This window comes from Salvelinus sp. IW2-2015, unplaced genomic scaffold (assembly GCF_002910315.2).
Source record: "Salvelinus sp. IW2-2015 unplaced genomic scaffold, ASM291031v2 Un_scaffold2378, whole genome shotgun sequence".
Taxonomy (NCBI): domain Eukaryota; kingdom Metazoa; phylum Chordata; class Actinopteri; order Salmoniformes; family Salmonidae; genus Salvelinus; species Salvelinus sp. IW2-2015.
This window is the reverse complement of record NW_019943702.1, coordinates 64,313-84,275: the sequence shown is the minus strand read 5'-3', so window position 1 is coordinate 84,275 and position 19,963 is coordinate 64,313. Positions and strand designations below refer to the sequence as shown.

The 19,963-nt window shown below is 43.4% G+C and overlaps 1 protein-coding gene across 1 annotated transcript in view; it reads right to left on the bottom strand.

Moving 5' to 3' along the window:
* Window positions 1–1,059: 1,059 nt before the first annotated feature.
* The window catches only part of LOC112073811 (VPS10 domain-containing receptor SorCS2-like), a 66,166-nt gene continuing 47,262 nt past the window's right edge, over window positions 1,060–19,963 (bottom strand). The window contains exons 12-23 of the mRNA XM_070440289.1: window positions 17,504–17,625; window positions 16,710–16,851; window positions 15,626–15,736; window positions 14,554–14,725; window positions 13,965–14,285; window positions 13,494–13,617; window positions 9,961–10,073; window positions 9,565–9,687; window positions 8,855–8,954; window positions 7,324–7,426; window positions 6,556–6,758; window positions 1,060–5,946 (exon numbers count right to left, since the gene is read on the bottom strand). Coding sequence (XP_070296390.1) covers window positions 5,882–5,946; window positions 6,556–6,758; window positions 7,324–7,426; window positions 8,855–8,954; window positions 9,565–9,687; window positions 9,961–10,073; window positions 13,494–13,617; window positions 13,965–14,285; window positions 14,554–14,725; window positions 15,626–15,736; window positions 16,710–16,851; window positions 17,504–17,625 — 1,699 coding nt within the window. The 3' untranslated portion in view covers window positions 1,060–5,881. The remainder of the gene's footprint in view (window positions 5,947–6,555; window positions 6,759–7,323; window positions 7,427–8,854; window positions 8,955–9,564; window positions 9,688–9,960; window positions 10,074–13,493; window positions 13,618–13,964; window positions 14,286–14,553; window positions 14,726–15,625; window positions 15,737–16,709; window positions 16,852–17,503; window positions 17,626–19,963) is intronic.

Here is a 19,963-nt window from a genome sequence, read left to right as displayed (position 1 = left end):
CACTGTGTTCTTGGGGACCTTCAATGCTGCAGACAATTTTTGGTACCCTTCCCCAGATCTGTGCCTCGACACAATCCTGTCTCGGAGCTCTACGGACAATTCCTTCGACCTTTTTTTTGCTCTGACATGCACTGTCAACTGTGGGACCTTATATAGACAGGTGTGTGCTTTCCAAATCATGTCCAATCAATTGAATTTACCACAGGTGGACTCCAATAAAGTTGTAGAAACATCTCAAGGATAATCAATGGAAACAGGATGCACTTGAGCTCAATTTCGAGTCTCATAGCAAAGGCTCTGAATATTTATGTAAATTTGGTATTTCTGCTTTGTTTTTTTGTTTTTTTGCAAAAATGTATAAATACCTGTTTTCGCTTTGTCGTTATGTGGTATTGTGTGTAGATTGATGAGGAAAAACATTTATTTAATCAATTTTCGAGGCTGTAACGCAACAAAATGTTGAAAAATGGAAGTGGTCTGAATACTTTCCAAATGCATTGTATATTTGACATCGACAATTGAGGAAACATACAAAAACCTACCACACTCAAGTGCCTTGCCTGGATATGACCCTACACTCTGTGCTTCAGGGCTGAGATCCTTACACCAAAGCCACCAACTCCTTCACACCTAAAATGCTTCTCTTTGTATGTTTGACATCGAGAGTTCTGCAAACGTTCATTAAAGTACAAGAGATGTGGCTCGAACCGATTTAGTTCTTAGCCAATCAAATCTGCTAATTGGTGATGACATGTTAGTCATTCACTTGATGAAAACCATTCAGTTTGATTTGAAAATACCAATCACTCAGTTGGAAGGAGCGAGGTATTGGGAACAGGAGGATTGTTAGTTAAAGTCTCATGCGTGCCATTACTAAGTACATATCTACTGTGAGTTGGGTAGGTATAAAAAAGCATTTATCCAACCTCCCCCCCAGCCATTCCATGTACTTGGTCTCTTCCAGATCTAGCACACCTGATTCCACTAGTCAACTAATCATCAAGCCATTGAAGAAAGTGAAATATTTATTGAGCAGATACAATGATGACAACCAACATGTATATTTAGGGGGAGTGATTTATTCCAGAATGCAGGTTAAGTGCACTACGCTTTCTGTTGAGGACTTCATAGCATTTTTCATTTATTTACCAAAATTCAAACAAACCAAAATAACATGAATAAAACTGTGAGGTCAACTTCACATGGTCTTAGTCATCAACAGTGAATCTCCTTCACAAATATATTGGATTCTCTTGACCCCCCCCCCCCCCMCCCCCCTTCAACAAGGGGTGGACATAATAACAGACGAGACATCGCTAGAAAACTAAGAACAAGCCAAATATAAGCATATATATGTACAAAAGAACATGAAGAACAGGCAGGCCAGTGTGTGTCTGGATGTATCAGGCCTACCATCAGGAATGTAACTGACTCAATGGAAAGCTAGAGATTGACTCTGAGCACTGGTCTGTAGACTGGTGTCTCATTCAAGACATCCCTAGCAAGTCTGTATGGCCCAATGTGTGAAGATGGTCCACTTCACTCTAGACTGTACTCTTCATGACTACGTCCTTAGTGCAAATTAAACATCTTGGGATATTTTGAGAAGGGAAGGAAAGCCACTTACCAATGTTGTAGATTTGATAATGAGAGATCCAGTTAAACAATGGATGCAACAGAAAGTAGCCTATCTAAAAGTCTATGATACTTAGCTATACACTGAAATAACGCTAACTGATACATGAGAAGCAAGCTATGGTATTGAGAAACTCTCACTGTACTGTTATGAGAGGAAACAGTGGAGGAGACCTCCAAAAAACAACTGGGTATGTTTTGGTATCAGTGTAAAATACTCACACTCACGTGAAGGACTATATACAGTGAGAGGTTGTTCATATATACAAATCTATGTACACAAGACAAATTATATGGGGAGAAATACCACCACTAACTCTGCCTAACATAGGCTCAATAATGACAGCCACGCCATCTCCATGACGACGACTTTGTCTCTGGGGAAATGAACTCACGTTGAACTCTGACCTAGGGGGCTATCTTGGGGTCGGGGTCAAACTGTTATTAGTAAATAAACAGAGGAAATGCACAGGAAATGTGGGATTTTGTCATTTTGATGAGAGGTTTGGCTGGAGTTGTAGTTCATGTTAAATGAGCAGAGGAGTCCACTTCTTTTTAGGCACCGTGGGGCAAACAATGGCTTTCTAACCGGGGGAGGTGACATGCTGGAAATGTGCTGAAATATCACATAACCACACACCATTCTAAGTGTCACTCTTTTAACCTCACCTGCTCATCAAGTACCATAAACATTTTTAAAAAATGATACAAATACTTCATCTTTAAAAAAATTATTAAAATATGAATTATTAAAGACCATTCTTATGCATTGTTGTATGATGAAAGGAAACATATTAACAAGGATTGCATGTAAACAATGGTGAATGAAAGAGGATCTTCCCACATGCTTCATTTTAGCGCAACTCAAGTACCTGTATCTGGGATTTATTAACAGAGCAACACCACCCCCTAGTGCCTAAATGGGTAGTTGCGTTCTTCTCACAAAGGCAACCGTGTCTCAGTTCAGACTGCTCCCGCTCCACGTCCTATCCTTCATATAACTTCCCTGCAGATTTAAAGTGGGCGCTCAATCTCATTCGTTCCCGAATAAGAGTATTATTGCATTTGAAGTGTGAGAGAGAGAGAGAGAGAGAGAGAGAAAGAGCCAATTATAAATTGCTTCTCCTAAAAACATTACTTCTCTTCATTTGGTAGTAATGGAGGTGTTAACAACTCCACCTCTCTTTTCTCCACTGCTAAACTATGCCCATCTAGAATGTGTGTGAGAATTATTTTACCAAACTGTACTTCTCACGGCTATGGCCTGGTCATTGCGTGGTTCTGTTTTGCTGATACTGTGTACGCACCCCACTATCCTCCTACTACTAGTGAACTAGGATACACTACGTTACCAAAAGTATGTGGACATATGCTCATCGAAGATCTCATTCAAAAACATGGGCATTAATATGGAGTTGGTCCCCCCTTTGCTGCTATAACAGCCTCCACTCTTCTGGGAAGGCTTTCCACTAGATGTTGGAACATTGCTGCGGGGACTTGCTTCCATTCAGCCACAAGAGAGTTAATGAGGTCGGGCACTGATGTTGCGCGATTAGGCCTGGCTCGCAGTTGGCGTTCCAATTCATCCCAAAGGTGTTCGATAGGGTTGAGGTCAGGCCTCTTTGCAGGCCAGTCAAGTTCTTCCATACCGATCTCGACAAACCATTTCTGTATAGACTTCACTTTGTACACGGGGACATTGTCATGCTGAAACAGGAAAGGGCCTTCCCCAAACTGTTGCCACAAAGTTTGAAGCACGGAAATGCACTAGGCGGTCCCGTTCTGTGAGGTTGTGTGGTCTACCACTTCATGGCTGAGCCGTTGTTGCTCCTAGACATTTCCACTTCACAGTAAAATAATTTACAGTTGACCATGGAAGCTCTAGCAGGGCAGAAATTTGACAAACTGACTTGTTGGAAAGGTGGCATCCAACATTGAAAGTCACTGAGGTCTTCAGTAATGCAATTCTACTGCCAATGTTTGTCTATGGAGATTGTATGGCTGTGTGCTCGATTTTATACACCTGTCAGCAACGGGTGTGGCTGAAATAACCAAATCTACTAATTTGATGGGGTGTCCACATACTTTTGTATATACAGTGCATTTGGAAAGTATTCAGACCCCTTGACTTTTTCCACATTTTGTTACCTTACAGCCTTATTCTAAAATTGATTAAATGCATTTTTCCCCTCGTCAATCTACACACAATACCCCATAAAGACAAAACGAAAACAGTATTTTAGAAATGTTTGCAAATGTATTCAAATAAAAAAACAAAAATACCTTATTTACATAAGTATTCAGACTCTTTGCTATGAGACTCAAAATTGAGCTCAGGTGCATCCTGTTTACATTGATCATCCTTGAGATGTTTCTACAACTTTATTGTAGTCCACCTGTGGTAAATTCAATTGATTGGACATGATTTGGAAAGGCACACACCTGTCTATATAAGGTCTCACAGTTGACAGTGCATGTCAGAGCAAAAACAATGCCATGAGGTCGAAGGAATTGTCCGTAGAGCTCCGAGACATGATTGTGTCGAGGCACAGATCTGGGGTGGGGTACCAAAACATTGAAGGTCTCCAAGAACACAGTGGCCTCATTCTTAAATGAAAGAAGTTTGGAACCACCAAAACTCTTCCTAGAGCTGGCCGCCCGGCCAAACTGAGCAATCGGGGGAGAAGGTCCTTGGTCAGGGAGGTGACCAAGAACCTGATGGTCACTTTGACAGTGCTTCCGAGTTCATCTGTGGAGATGGGAGAACCTTCCAGAAGGACAACCATCTCTGCAGGACTCCACTAATCAGGCCTTTATGGTAAAGCCACTCCTCAGTATAAGGCACCTAAAGGACTCTCAGACCATGAGAAACAAGATTCTCTAGTTTGATGAATCCAAGATTGAACTCTTTGGCCTGAATGCCAAGTGTCACATCTGGAGGAAACCTGGTACCATCTTTAAAGTGACGCATGGTGGTGGCAGCATCGTGCTGTGGGGACGTGGAGTCAGGTCAGGATTGAAGGAAAAATCAACGGAGCAAAGTACAGAGAGATCCTTGATGAAAACCTGCTCCAGAGCACTCAGGATCTCAGACTGGGGCGAAGGTTCACCTTCCAACAGGAAAATGACCCTAAGCACCCAGCCAAGACAATGCAGGAGTGGCTTCTGGACAATTTTCTGAATGTCTTTGAGTGGCCCAGCCAGAGCTCAGATTTGAACCCGATCAAACATCTCAGGAGAGACCTGAAAATAGCTGTGCAGCGACGCTCCCCATACCACCTGACAGAGCTTGAGAGGATCTGCAGAGAAGAATGGGAGAAACTCCTCAAATACAGCTGTGCCAAGCTTGTACCGTCATACCAAAGAAGACTTGAGGTTGTAATCGCTGCCAAAGGTGCTTCAACAAAGTACTGAGTAAAGGGTCTGAATATCTGTTGCAAAATGCAAAAAAAATTACAACCTGTTTTTGCTTTGTCATTATGGGGTATTGTGATGTCATTATGGGATATTGTGATGTCATTATGGGATATTGTGTGTAGATTGATGAGGGGAAAAAACTATTCAATACATTTTAGAATAAGGCTGTAACGTAACAACATTGTGAAAAAGTCAAGGAGTCTGAATACTTTCCAAATGGACTGTATAGCGTATCTGGAAACTACCTGGTGAGAGTCAGTGAAAGACGAGTCTTACAGTCCCGAGCGTTTTAAATAGCAGGCCAGTAGGCGGGGTGTTCTCTGTGATGTCACCGGAAATCTCTTTTCTCACTGGGTGGCGTCCTATCAGTCTCTGAGGGGTTTAGCCAATGAGAACACACAGAGCAGTCATGACACTGGGTACAAGGACACAAGGACACTGGGTGCAAAGGACACTGGTGCAAAGGACACTGGTGCAAAGGACACTGGGTGCAAAGGACACTGGGTAAAAAGCAGAGTTGGCCCACACCCCCGATGTTACAGTAACACAGTGGAGGACGGGATAGAGGGACGAGCAGAACGGAGGATAAGTGTCCCTCTGAGCGAGAGACGGAAACGAGGGAGCAAGGGGCCGTGGAGAGGGGGAGAGGAATCAGAGAGGAGAGAGAGAGGGACTAATGCTAGACTGTAGTACTGTGGTGCTTTCTCTCTTCCTCTGTACGGGGAGCGGTGGATTGGTTGGTCAGACAGAGAGACAGAGGAGGAAGGCAGAGTAGAGTTCCCTATGCTCGTTAGCATGGCTAGCTGGTTAGCGTGTCCGTGTTCAGCCATCAGCTGGTCAGGTAGCTGTGCAGCTCTCTGGAGTTGATGCTCAGCACCACGCCCGAGTGGTTACCTAGAAACAAGGAGAGAGAGGAGGTAGTGTGACCAGAGTTGAGGGTCGGTTGGTTTTAAAAGAGAAAATACCACCTGCTTCTTTATCTTGCAACATTAAAGCATGTCCTTGATTGTTCTTTTCTCTTTGACTGGATGACTGGTTGGTTACCTTTTAACCAAACCATAGCTCTGATTTTAATTAATATTTCCCATTGATATAGGTATTAGAATGCTTAAAATGTTTTACCTTTAATTCACAATATCATTATGAGTTTAGTAGCTTTTATGAATAATACAACAGCAAATAGGGAATACCTTGCATTGTTAACTGTTCTGTTAACTGCCTGGGCTCGTGAATGGTAGCAGGCTGTTCTGTTAACTGCCTGGGCTCGTGAGTGGTGGCAGACTGTTCTGTTAAACTGCCTGGGCTCGTGAGTGGTAGCAGGCTGTTTCTGTTAACTGCCTGGGCTCGTGAGTGGTAGCAGGCTGTTCTGTTAACTGCCTGGGCTCGTGAGTGGGAGCAGGCTGTTCTGTTAACTGCCTGGGCTCGTGAGTGGTAGCAGGCTGTTCTGTTAGTAGTAGTGGGGGTTAGTCCTAATCCTGATCAGGGAACAGAAGGCGGGGCTACCTTCTGCGTTACCTAGAGTCTGCGAGTCCAGGTCGTCGTCGATAAACTCCTCCCCCTGGATGATGTGCTGCGTGTCCTCACTGTGATTGACAGGGCTGGTCATCTCCTGCTCCTTCTCGTTGTGCATCTGGGCGTACACGTTCCGGCCGGGCAGCTTTCTGAAAAACAGCGGAGGATAGGCATCCTCAGTCCTAAGCCAAGGACTGTGGGATTTGTAGTTTTGATAAGAGGTTTGGATGGAGTTGTAGTTCATGTTAATGAGTGACAAATTGTGGACTTTGTGCATCGGATGCAAAGTATGTGCTATTGGTGTAACTGGTGAACAAAAGACAAATCATGCACAACATATTCATGTATAATCTAGATTAATCAAGTACATGCATTTAGGTATTCTATACCTATATATATATATACAGTTATGTATTCACCTACTGTATCTTGATACATGCAGTTATGTTTTCATCTGTAGTCATGGTTATATTTTCATCTGTAGTCATGGTTATGTTTTCATCTGTAGTCATGGTTATGTTTTCATCTGTAGTCATGGTTATGTTTTCATCTGTAGTCATGCAACGCTTCAGAGGAGGACTGGCCAGTCTAGTGCCCAGTGCATATCTCAGATATGTAAGTCTAAAATAGCCTGGTCCCAGATCTGTTTGTGCTTGTCATTGTCGAGTGAAATCCTGTTTTGCATGAGAATTCCATAAGTAGTTGGCAAGAGCGCAGCAACAAACTGGCAGCCATGCAGGCTAAGTCTATAAGACCCACCTCTTGAACTTGTAGAGGATGAAGGATCCAGTAGCGATGACGCTGATGAGGAAGATGACAACCAGAGCCCAGACACCTGGTCCTGCCACTCCACCCTGAGAACCTGCAGGGGAGAAAGACAACACACACACATTATGATATGACACACACAAACAGGAACACACACACACACAAACAGGAACACACACACACAAACAGGAACACACACACACAAACAAACACACACACACAAACACACACACACACACACACACACACACTAAGGACCCCTATACCAGGCGACCCTGAAAATGGTCGAAGACTCCAGCCACCCTCGTAGACTCCAGCCATCCTCGTAGACTCCAGCCACCCTCGTCATAGACTGTTCTCTCTAATACCGCACAGCAAGCGGTACCGGAGTGACAAGTCTAGGTCCAAGAGGCTTCTTAACAGCTTCTACCCCCAAGCCATAAGACTCCTGAACATCTAATCAAATGGCTACCCAGACTATTTGCATTGCCCCCCCCCCCTCTTTTATGCTGCTGCTACTCTCTGTTATTATTTATGAATAGTCACTTTAATAATTCTACCTACATGAACATATTTCCTCAATTACCTCAACTAACCGGTGCACATTGACTCCGGTACCCCCTGTATATACCCTCGCTATTGTTATTTTACTGCTGCTCTTAAATTATTTGTTACTTTTATTTCTTACTTTTTTAGGTATTTTAAAACGTTATTGTTGGTTATGGGTTTGTAAGTAAGCATTTCACTGTAAGGTTGTATTCGGCGCATGTAACAAATACAATTTGATTTGATTTGAAAAAGGCACCATTATGAAATGACACACACACACACAAGCATAGACAACGCACATCAGATGGGAAATGAACACAGGGTAGGTAACACACACACACACACACACACCTCCTGTGGATGTGGGCCCCTGAGACACAAACAATATTATAGCTGCCATGTCACAATAAACCCCAACTGAATGCTAACACTCCATTCCACTCCGCTTCAAGAAACACAACACAGTATTCAACAGACAACACACACCACACGGTCAGGAGAAGAGATCCGGAACCAAACTGTCCAACAAAAGATCAAGTTCAAAAGGAAACGGAATAGATTAGACATCATTGAAACATATTGTTTACCTCTGCAGATATTGTGAAACAATATCTAACATTTTAGCAATTTAGTAGGTAAAAACTTAGGGAAATAACACTGAAAGCAGAGAGCAGGTAACAGGAACCCACAACCAATCAGATTGGAGGAAATGTAGGCTCCTTTGGAGAAAGCAGGAAGTAAAAGTGAGAAAAAAGGTTGTGTGGGGTGACTAATCGATCTCCGTCGCTCTCGTGGACGACTCATTAGCTACTAGTCCTTTGAAACAGATTGATAAAAACTAAATGATCCATTCATAGTCAACATGAAACCAAATAATGAAATGGAGAAATTATCTATTATGAAATCATATTTACAACATCACAATGGCATGATTAACAGGAATTGGAACGGTAATACAGGATGCTTTGGTTACCTGCGTTAGGGTCAGCTAGGGTCACCAACACCTGTAGACCTCCTCGTACGATGAAGCTAACGTTGTTGTCGCTGAAGGCCTGCTTGATGGCAGGGATACGCTGTGGAAGAAATGTAAAACACAACCATACAAACACAAACATACACAGAGGTAAATCATTGCAGAGAGTGACATTTATTTTACTATACCAATATGTATTTGCTGTCAACTGTGGCAGTTGTGAAAAAAGGTCAACAGTTGAACGAGTTGCAGAGGTAATTGAAAATAAAATAAAAATTCATTATTAATTAGGCTATTTTCTCTTGAACCATGTGGTTTATCTACTAGAAACTCAGGGACAATATGGACACAGATATAAAAAGTGAATACTATTTATGAATCAGGATTGGGGTCGATTCCATTTCAATTCCAGTCAATTCAGGAAGTACACTAAAATTCCAATTCCAATTCTTTTCAATGAGGAAAAAATGGAATTTGAATTGGAGTTTGGTTTTACTTTTCAATTGACTGGAATTTAAATGAAATTGACCCCAATCCTGATATGAATAATTTTTTACAGAGTTATTCATGTATAAATGAACTAAGTTACGATAGATTGCCATAGATGTTCAGTTAATTACCAAAATTACTGAAGATTCTGGCAACTTTAGTAAATTACCGGTAGCTTTGTGTGTCACTTAGTTAGGTAGTGTGCGTGTGTACTAGTGTACCTTATCCACAAACACGCTCCTCTTAGCACGCTGGCTCTCTGGTGGGAGAACGTACAGGTCAGCTGTGGTGGGCAGGCCCCGCTTCACCATGGTTACCAGGGACTCCTGGGGGATACCTGTGATCTGGGGGTCAAAGGTCATAGTCAAAAACTACCCCTTATGGGACTTGTGTCCCCTGTTACGACCTGGTTCATGTTCAAACTAACAAGTTCAGGTAGACCCTCCTCCATCTCCAAATGTTTTTTTCTCCCATTTCATTATTATAATCTCTATCAAATAGAATCATTTAACATATTGAGGCCAATGCAGATACTTTCATGATGTATCCTGAAGAATAGAGTGGTCGTGTTACGTTACAGCATCAGGTCATGTATGAGGTGAGTACAGTAGACCCACCTTTGCCAATATCTTGGTGACCACCTGACCCACGTCCTCCCTCCACTCTGGAATGTTTGGGTTGAGGCGGTCCAGGTTACTGCTGAAGGCCAGGGGGATTACCTGGAAACGGTCTGGGATCAAATAGAACACACAGGAAGTCAACACTAAAGGCAACCATTTTGGGTTACAGCATTCAGATGAACAATAATGGAAGCCTCCATATTAATGACACAATGACATTTCTACTGTTTGGAGGCTTGAGAATAAGTCAACAGTTTCTCATTCTCCTACAACACCTGCTTCTGCAGTATGTTTATTCTGTATCATCAGTTCTCTTGGGGGTAAGATAATAAGTACATTTCTGCTCAGTTAGCATTCTCTCATGAATAAATCAAACTCCTCTATGGACATCGTTACCCAGTGACACAGCAGCACATGACATCATGGAGAACCCAGGAACTAGAGCTATTAGAAACAAAACAATAAGTAGGTCTGAAGACGAAAAATAAAGGAAATTCACGTGAGCACCACAATGCCTACTCCACCGATGCTCTACCGAGGTTTCCCTGTTCACAGCTTTGACCTACTACAGTAGCTACAGTATGTTGGTCTATCGTGCGTCCCACAATGTGTATGCAGGTTGCTTAGGATATCAAACAGCCTAGCTAGGACAACGGTAGACAGTGTCCTTCGCTCCTCAAAAACTCTGAAAATACTTTTATTTCCCTTTTTCTTTTGACCCATAGACAATCAGGGGAAATGCAGAATTTCAAAAGTGTCACACAATTGGAGGGTGATTTGTAGGCTGCAATCACACCCTGTCCATTGCCACTCAACAATGCTTTTTATGAGCCACCTAATAATTTTAAATAAGTATACCCGTGCACCGTCATAGGATGCCACCTTTCCAACAAGTCAGTCTGTCAAATGTCTGCCCTGCTAGAGCTAGGAGCAGCTAGGAGCAGCTAGGAGCAGCTAGGAGCAGCTAGGAGCAGCTAGGAGCAGCTAGGAGCAGCTAGGAGCAGCTAGGAGCAGCTAGGAGCAGCTAGGAGCAGCTAGGAGCAGCTAGGAGCAGCTAGGAGCAGCTAGGAGCAGCTAGGAGCAGCTAGGAGCAGCTAGGAGCAACAACAGCTCACAGAACGAGACTCCCGAGTGCTGAAGCGCGCAGCGCGTAAAAATAGTCTGTCCTCGGTTGCAACTCTCACTACCGAGTTCCAAACTGCCTCTGGAAGCAACTTCAGCACAAGAGCTGTTCATCAGGAGCTTCATGAAATGGGTTTCCATGGCCGAGCGGCCGCACACAAGACTAAGATCACCACGCGCAACGCCAAGCGTTGGCTGGAGTGAAGCACGCCGCCATTGGACTCTGGAGCAGTGGAAATGCCTTCTCTGGAGTGATGAATCACGCTTCACCATCTGGCAGTCCGATGGACAAATCTGGGCTTAGCAGATGCCAGGAGGACGCTACCTGCCCGAATGCATAGCGCCAAATGGAAAGTTTGGTGGAGGAGGAATAATGGTCTGAGGCTGTTTGTCATGGTTGGGGCTAGGCCCCTTAGTTCCAGTGAAGGGAAATTTTAACGCTACAACATACAATGACATTCTAGACACTTCTGTGCTTCCAACTTTGTGGCAACAATTTGGGGAAGGCCCTTTCCTGTTTCAGCATGACAACGCCCCAGTGCACAAAGCGAGGTCCATACAGAAATGCTTTGTCAATATCGCTGTGGAAGAACTTGACTGGCCTGTACAGAGCCCTGACCTCAACCCCATCGAACACCTTTGGGATGAATTGGAGCCCGGCCTAATTGGCCAACATCAGTGCCCAACCTCACTAATGCTTGTGGCTGAATGGAAGCAAGTCCCCGCAGCAATGTTACAACATCTATTGGAAAGCCTTCCCAGAAGAGTGGAGGCTGTTATAGCCGCAGAGGGGGGACCAACTACATATTAATGCCCATGATTTTGGAATGAGATGTTCGACGAGCAGGTGTCCACATACTTTTTTCATGCAGTGTACCGTTTATCTTGTTAAAATCTGATTTTAAACCTAACCCTAACCTCCTTCCTAACCTTACCACACTGCTAACCTTAACCTTAACCCTAACCTCCTTCCTAACCTTACCACACTGCTAACCTTAACCCTAACCCTAACCTCCTTCCTAACCTTAACACACTGCTAACCTTAAGCCTAAGCCTAACCCTAACCACCTTCCTAACCTTACCACACTGCTAACCTTAACCCTAACCCTAACCTCCTTCCTAACCTTACACACTGCTAACCTAAGCCTAACCCTAACCTCCTTCCTAACCTTACCACACTGCTAACCTTAACCCTAACCTAACCTTCCTTCCAACCTTACCACCACTGCTACCTTAACCCTAACCCTAATCTCTTCCTAACCTTACCACACTGCTAACCTTAAGCCTAACCCTAACCTCCTTCCTAACCTTACCACACTGCTAACCTTAAGCCTAACCCTAACCTCCTTCCTAACCTTACCACACTGCTAATCTTAAGCCTAACCTTAACCTTTTTATAAAGTGTATAAACATCTGTTGCACCTACAAAAACATATTCAGTCCAAATGGATCTAAGTCTAATGGTCACCTTACGGACTCTGTACCTAGTTTTAATTCGACGTCTAGAATTTGAGCTAGGTTTGGGAGAAAAAAATAGTCTGACGACCCTAATGCTAACGATCCTGTCAAAAATACAGTATAGTGGTTCTCGGTAACGGCCAGACGGGTCATGACGAGGGGCGGGGAGTGTGTTGTGTACCTCAATTCAAGTTGGTTTGTGAATTTTCATAGATTTTTTGTGGCATATTGAATTTAACATTGAGTTTCAACCAATGCATATACTAACATAATGTAATTCATATAATAACACCATAAATAGTTGATGTACAGCTGGGTTTGCAAAGCTACTGGTAGTTTAACAAAGTTACTGGAATCATCAGCAATTTTGGTAGTTAACAGAAAATCTATGGCAATCTATCGTAACTTTGGTAATTTATACTTGAATAACTTGTAAAAAAATGTATTCATTTATATCTGTGTCCACATTGTCCATGAGTTTCTATTAGAGAAAATAGGCTAATTAATGAAAATAGCGTCTCATCAACAATTAACTCTGCAACTCGTCCAGCTTTTTTCACAACGGCCACCAGTTTGATGGCAAAACATTGACAACAAAGACATATTGACATAGTAAAATAAAAACAAGTGTATAAAATATAAATAAAGGATATGTCATGCTGAACACTCATATTAAACACCAATGGTATTCCCTAATTTATATTTAGGATAAGGTTTTACAGCTTTGTCATTAAATTTTTTATTTGAAATTGTAATTATTTATTTGACATATTTTACATGTGATAAGGCCACACAGAGGGCCAGAGATAATTACAGACACCTGCAAAAATCTGAAGTCCTCTAAAGGGCCACTAGATGTCTTGTGATAGATTACATAAAATCCTTGAAAGATACAAAAATTCTGGTATATATCAATAATAATTAGCACTGTAATGTTCCCTCTCTCTTACCGTAGACGTGAACGTTCTTGGTGTCCTGCACCATGGAGCGTCCGTTAGAGGCCTGGACGGTGACAGACACCTCTCCTTCCTCAGGGAACCTCGTTATCAGACTGTTCCCCAGGGACATCTTGGGCTGAATGGGACCCATTGAAATACATTGATTCGTTCACCAGTGCTAAGCTTAGCCTTAGCACCATTCACAAAGAGAATCTGGCCTACGGCTCAGATCAACCCTTGAGGTTTAGCTTCCATTTAGCTTTCATCATTGTCTGTGTGAGGTGTGTGTTAGTAATACATTACCTGTAGGATGTGTGTGTGTGTGTGTGTGTGTGTGTGTGTGTGTGTGTGGTGTGTGTGTGTGTGTGTGTGTGTGTGTGGTGTGTGTGTTGGTGTGTGTGTGTGTGTGTGTGGTGTGTGGTGTGTGTAGTATACATTACCTGTAGGTTGTGTGTGTGTGAGGTGTTTGTCAGTAAACATTACCTGTAGGTTGTCTCCTATCCACCAGTAGAAGACAGTCAGGTTGGCCTCAAAGGGAAGCACCACAGCTGTCAGGTTGACTTCCTGGTTAATCCCGGCGATGGGAACTACTTCTAGGTGAACTTCCTGTAGAGGGGCTGTGACCTGGATATATATGGTGGCCTGGTCGTGTCCGGCAACGTTCTCGGCCTTGACGGTGACACGGTAGACTCCCTGCTGTTTGTAGCGGTGCTGTATGGGTTCATCTGTCACCGTCAGGTTCTGGTAGATGGCCCTCATCCCGTCCCCCAGATCCACCTGGTACTTGGTGCTGCTGGTGTCACCCTGGGTGAGGGAGGAGGTACAGGAAGAGAACGTCACTGAACTGAGAACTGGGATAAACTAATGCTCTATTTCATCTAGTTGCAGTTATAAGGAGTCACGTGTGAGTCATCATAAACGTGCATTCGGAAAACAGGGGAAATCTCTTAACTGGCTATTGTTACAATCACACAGACAAAGTCACAAAAACACACACATTTACTACACACAGCCACACACAACTACCCCACCGCCAGGATTTGCTCTAAATTCTGACTTAAGTAAACAGTACCTGCTCCTGGTGGACGATGAAGGTGATGTCATCACCAGGCGCCACAGCCAGCATCTGTCCTTTGATGCCTAGCTGGAGGCCTCTGGGCGGCAGCAGAGGACAGGTGTGCTGCTTGGCGCTCTGCTGCTTGTTCACTCCCCCCTCACACAAGTTGGACACAACCTTCCTGTACCTGCAACACAGCCGTACCAACGTCAACAAACAGGGAGACTTGTGGTGTAGTATAGGTAGGGTAGAGACGGGTGTACTAAAACAATCATTATGGGTTTTCCTTTATTGAGATAAGATAGGGAGAGGGAGAGTGGTGAGAGCAATGTGTATATGTTAGGTTTAGGGTTAGGGTTAGGTTTAGGCTTAGTGGTTAGGTTAAGGCTTAGTGGTTAGGTTTAGGGTTAGGGTTAGGGTTAGGGTTAGGTTTAGGTTTAGGCTTAGTGGTTAGGTTTAGGGTTAGGGTTAGGTTTAGGTTTAGGCTTAGTGGTAGGTTTAGGGTTAGGGTTAGGTTTAGGGTTAGGGTTAGGTTTAGGCTTAGTGGTTAGGTTTAGGCTTAGTGGTTAGGTTTAGGGTTAGGGTTAGGGTTAGGTTAGGTTTAGGCTTAGGCTTAGTGGTTAGTGTTAGGGTTAGAATTAGGGTTAGGAGCTAGGGTTACTTTTAGGGTTAGAGTTAGGAGCTAGGGTTAGGGTTAGGGTAAAGGTACATGTTAGGTTTAGGGTTAGGGTTAGGAGCTAGGGTTAGGGTAAAGGTACATGTTAGGTTTAGGGTTAGGGGTTAGGAGCTAGGGTTAGGTAAAGGTACATGTTAGTTAGGTTTAGGGGTTAGGAGCTAGGGTTAGGGTAAAGGTACATGTTAGGTTTAGGTTAGGGGTTAGGAGCAGGTGTTAGGGTAAAGGTACATGTTAGGTTAGGTTTAGGGGTTAGGGGTTAGGGAAAAAGGATTTGAATGCGACTGAATTGTATGTCCCCACAAGGTTAGCTGCACAGACTGTGTATTGTGTGTGTGTGTGGTGTGGTGTGTTTGTGTGTGTGTGTGCGCGTGTGTGTGTGTGTGCGTCTTGCATGCATGCTACTATCCTCACCCAGTACTGGACTCAAAGTTGTGTCCCTGGTGACAGCGCGTCAGGTGGTGAGTCTGGGTCGTGCCCGAACCAGCGAAGCATCTATCTCCCTCTGTTTTGAGGCTCTGGGCACGTCAGACCATAGTCACTGAAACACCAGAGGAAGAGGGAACGTCCCGTCCAGACACTGCTAGAAGCTAGTTTAGTGTTTCTCTGGTTCTAGAACAGTAATAAGGGGTAACTGGTTCTAGAACGAGTAAGATAAGGGGTAAGCTGGTTCTAGAACGTAGATAAGGGTAAACTGTGTTCTAGAACAGTAGATAAGGGTAATTCTATGACGTGTGGGTAACTGTTTAAGAACAGTAGATAAGGTAAACTGGTTCTAAGACAGTATAAGGAGCTGGTTAACAGTAGAAGAACTTAGATAAAGAATTTTAGAACAGTAGTAAGGGTAAACTGGTTCTAGAACTAGATAAGGTAAACTGTTCTAGAACAGTAGATAAGTAGCTGGTCTGAACAGTAGATAAGGTAAACTGTCAGAACAGTAGATACGGGTAAGCCTGGTTCTAGAACAGTAGATGGGTAAACTGGTTCTAGAACAGTAGATAAGGGGTAAAACTGGTTTAGAACAGTATATAAGGGTAAGCTGGTCCTAGAGAAGTAGATACGGGTAAACTGGTTCTAGAACAGTCAGATAATGGTAAACTGGTTCCTAGAACAGTAGATAAAGGGTAAATTCCATTCCAGTGTGCAGAGAAAGGGCAAAGGTCAAATGAGCTAATGATCGATAGACACAACATAATATCAATGATCGATAGACACCAACATCACACACGCCACAGTAATATCAATTATCTAGTCTACTACGAAGCGATTGATTGTTATATGGTGAATTACGTGTTTGATTCTCAGTGTGGAACAGAGTTGGAATATGAAAGATTGATCTCATTGGGAAATGCTCTATTGATTTCACTCATGCTCTAACAGAAGCGCTAATTAAAAAACATGCCTAGGCACGCCCTGATGTGTGTAGCCAATCATATTCTTATCATAGTCTATACTCAGTATAGTCTTGCCATAGACGTGGGTTGGTGTGGTGTCTCACCAGTTGAAGTCTTTCTGAGCACTGCAGGGCTTGTAGTCAGGGCGGAGGTGTAGCTCCCTCCCTTGGATACAGAAACGCAGTGTCCTCTCTCTGAAACCTCTCCTGACCATGAGACTCCCTGAGGAGGCCAAAGTATCATTTGCTAATGTAAAGGTGCAGGATACACACAACATTTAACAAAGACACAGGAGTGGTGTGTGTGTGTGTGTGTTTTGGTGTGGGGTGAGGGTGTGTTGTGTGTGTGTGTGTGGTGGTGTGTGTGTGGTGTGTGTGTGTGTGTGTGTGTGTATGTGTGTGGTGTGTGGGTGTGTGTGAGGGTGTTGTGTGTGTGTTGTGTGTGGTGTGGTGTGTGTGTGTGTGGTGTGTGTTTGTTTGTGTGTGTGTGTGTGTGTGTGTGGTGGTGTTGTGTGTGGTGTGTGTGTGAGGGTGTTGTGTGTGTGAGGGTGTGTTGTGTGTGTGGGTATGTGGTGGTGTGTGTGGTGGTGTGGTGTGGTATGTGTGTGTGTGTGGGTGTGTGTGTGTGTATGGTGTGTGGTGTGTGTGTGGTGTGTGTGTTGTGTGTGGTGTGGGGTGTTTTGTGTGTGTGTGTGTGTGTGTGTGTGTGTGTGTGTGTGTGTGTGTGTGTAATGTGGTGTGTGGTGTGTGTGGGGTGTGTGTGTGTGTGTGTGTGTGTGTGTGTGTGGCATGTGTGTGTGTGTAGTGTGGTTGTGTGTGTGTGTGTGTGTGTGTGTGTGTGTGTGTGTGTGTGTGTGTGTGTGTGTGGTGTTGTGTGTGTGTGTGTTGGGTGTGAGTACCCTGCAGATCTGTGAGTTTCCAGGAGTCGTAGTCTCCCTCGGTACACTGTCTGGGGAATGACTGTCTGAAGTCCACCTTGACCAGCTCCCAGTCTGACCGATAGCTGATGTGACCGAACACCCTGGAGGGAGAGACGCACAGGAGAAATACAGATCTAATATTATCATCACTTTGATGTCTGTTTACTGTCTACTGTCTTAGAAAACTGTAGATTTTTTTTCATAGAGACTCGAGACGTGACTCCTGTACCATATCCACTGTCCACGGTCTCAGCCAATCCCCTCTGTTGGGAACAAGGCAGTCTGAAGGTAGCGGTGTCACATGACAGCACTCCAGCCACACTCTTTTCATCAGCACTAATGAGTAGGGATCCACTTAAGGGCTCCTGGAAACGACATCTTTCTATAGTCCATACTTTGCATATTAAACACACCAGATGCCCCTGTAAATGATGAGGGCCTTCAAAAGCCATTGACTGCTCTGCACATAAGATTGGCTTGGCGTTAATGTGTTTTTATAAACTCAAAGGCATTCATAAAAGCATCGAATGAAAGACGATCAAATTGAGTTGTACAATGTATCTCCACTAGGTGGCGATATACCATTGAATAAAAAGGAGGACATACAAAAATGTACTTATGCAATAAAAATTGACCAATTCCAAGTCTGTGAGAGCATGTTCTTTAAGGAACAAATTGATGTGAAAACATGGCATCAGTTGTGTTATGTATGCGACAATGGAATGTAACCTAGGTGTCTGGTTAGACTGTAAACTCCCCTTCCAGACTCATATCAAACATCTCCAATCCAAAATCAAATCTAGAATCGGCTTTCTATTTCGCAACAAAGCCTCCTTCGCTCACGCCGCCAAATTTACCCTAGTAAAACTGACTATCCGACCGATCCTCGACTTCGGCGATGTCATCTACAAAATAGCTTCCAATACTCTACTCAGCAAATTGGATGTAGTCTATCAAAGTACCATCCGTTTTGTTACCAAAGCGCCTTATACCACCCACCACTGCAACCTGTATGCTCTACAGGCCCTCGCTACATATTCGTCACCAGACCCACTGGCTCCAGGTCATCTATAAGTCTATGCTAGGTAATCCTCCGCCTTATCTCAGTTCACTGGTCACGATAACAACACCCACCCGTAGCACGCGCTCCAGCAGGTATATCTCACTGGTCATCCCCAAAGCCAACACCTCCTTTGGCTGCCTTTCCTTCCAGTTCTCTGCTGCCAGTGACTGGAACAAATTGCAAAAATCGCTGAAGCTGGAGACTTACATTTCCCTCACTAACTTTAAACATCAGCTATCTGAGCAGCTAACCGATCGCTGTACATAGTCCATCTGTAAATAGCCCACCCAGTCTACTTACCTCATCCCCATATTGTTTTTATTTACTTTGCTCTTTTGCACACCAGTATCACTACTTACACACCATCATCTGCTCATCATCATCTGCTCATCTATCACTCCTGTGTTAATCTGCTAAATTGTAATTAATTTGCTACTATGGCCTATTTATTGCCTTACCTCCTCATGCCATTTGCACACACTGTATATAGATTTACTTTAAAAAAATCTTGTGTTATTGACTGTACGCTTGTTTATTCCATGTGTAACTCTGTGTTGTTGTTTCTGTCGCACTGCTTTGCTTTATCTTGTCCAGATCGCAGTTGCAAATGAGAACTTGTTCTCAACTAGCCTACCTGGTTAAATAAAGGTGAAATAAAAAAATAAAAAATAAAACCCATTCTAATAGGATGTAACCCATTCTAATAGGATTTAGTCCATTCTAACAGGATTTAACCCATTCTAATAGGATTTAACCCATTCTAACAGGATTTAACCTATCTAATACGATTTAAACCACATTCTAATAGGATTTAATCGCATTTCTAAACAGGATTTAACCGCCATTCTTTAACAGATGATTATTTTAACCCCATTACTAACAGGATACCCATTCTCTAACAATGGATTTAACCCATTCTCAATTAGGATTAACATCCATCTCTGATAGGCAGCAAATTACTTTCCTATTGTGGAATGGTGGATGTCAGCCACACAATAAGATTGCTGTTTGTGTATCCCCCCTCTCACTTCCATCTTCTTCTTCTCTATCTCTCTCTTCTCTATCTAGCATGTGACAAGTCACAGTTTTATTACCCTCCCAAGAGCTCTTTCATTCAGTGTATGTGAAGAGGAACTTCTCTCCGTCTTCCCTTCCTTCTCCCTTGGTCCTTGCCTGGCTAAAGTCCCTGTGCTGATGTCTGGCTCACAACGAGTTTCCACCACTACGTCACAAAAATCAAACGTCAGTTGTCCGTACATGGTAAAATATACATTTGTACATTTACAGCTTTTATCCAGAGCGACTTTCCAGGAGCAATAGGGTTAATTGACTTGGCTCAAGGGCACATTGACCAGAATTTCTCACCTAGTCTACTC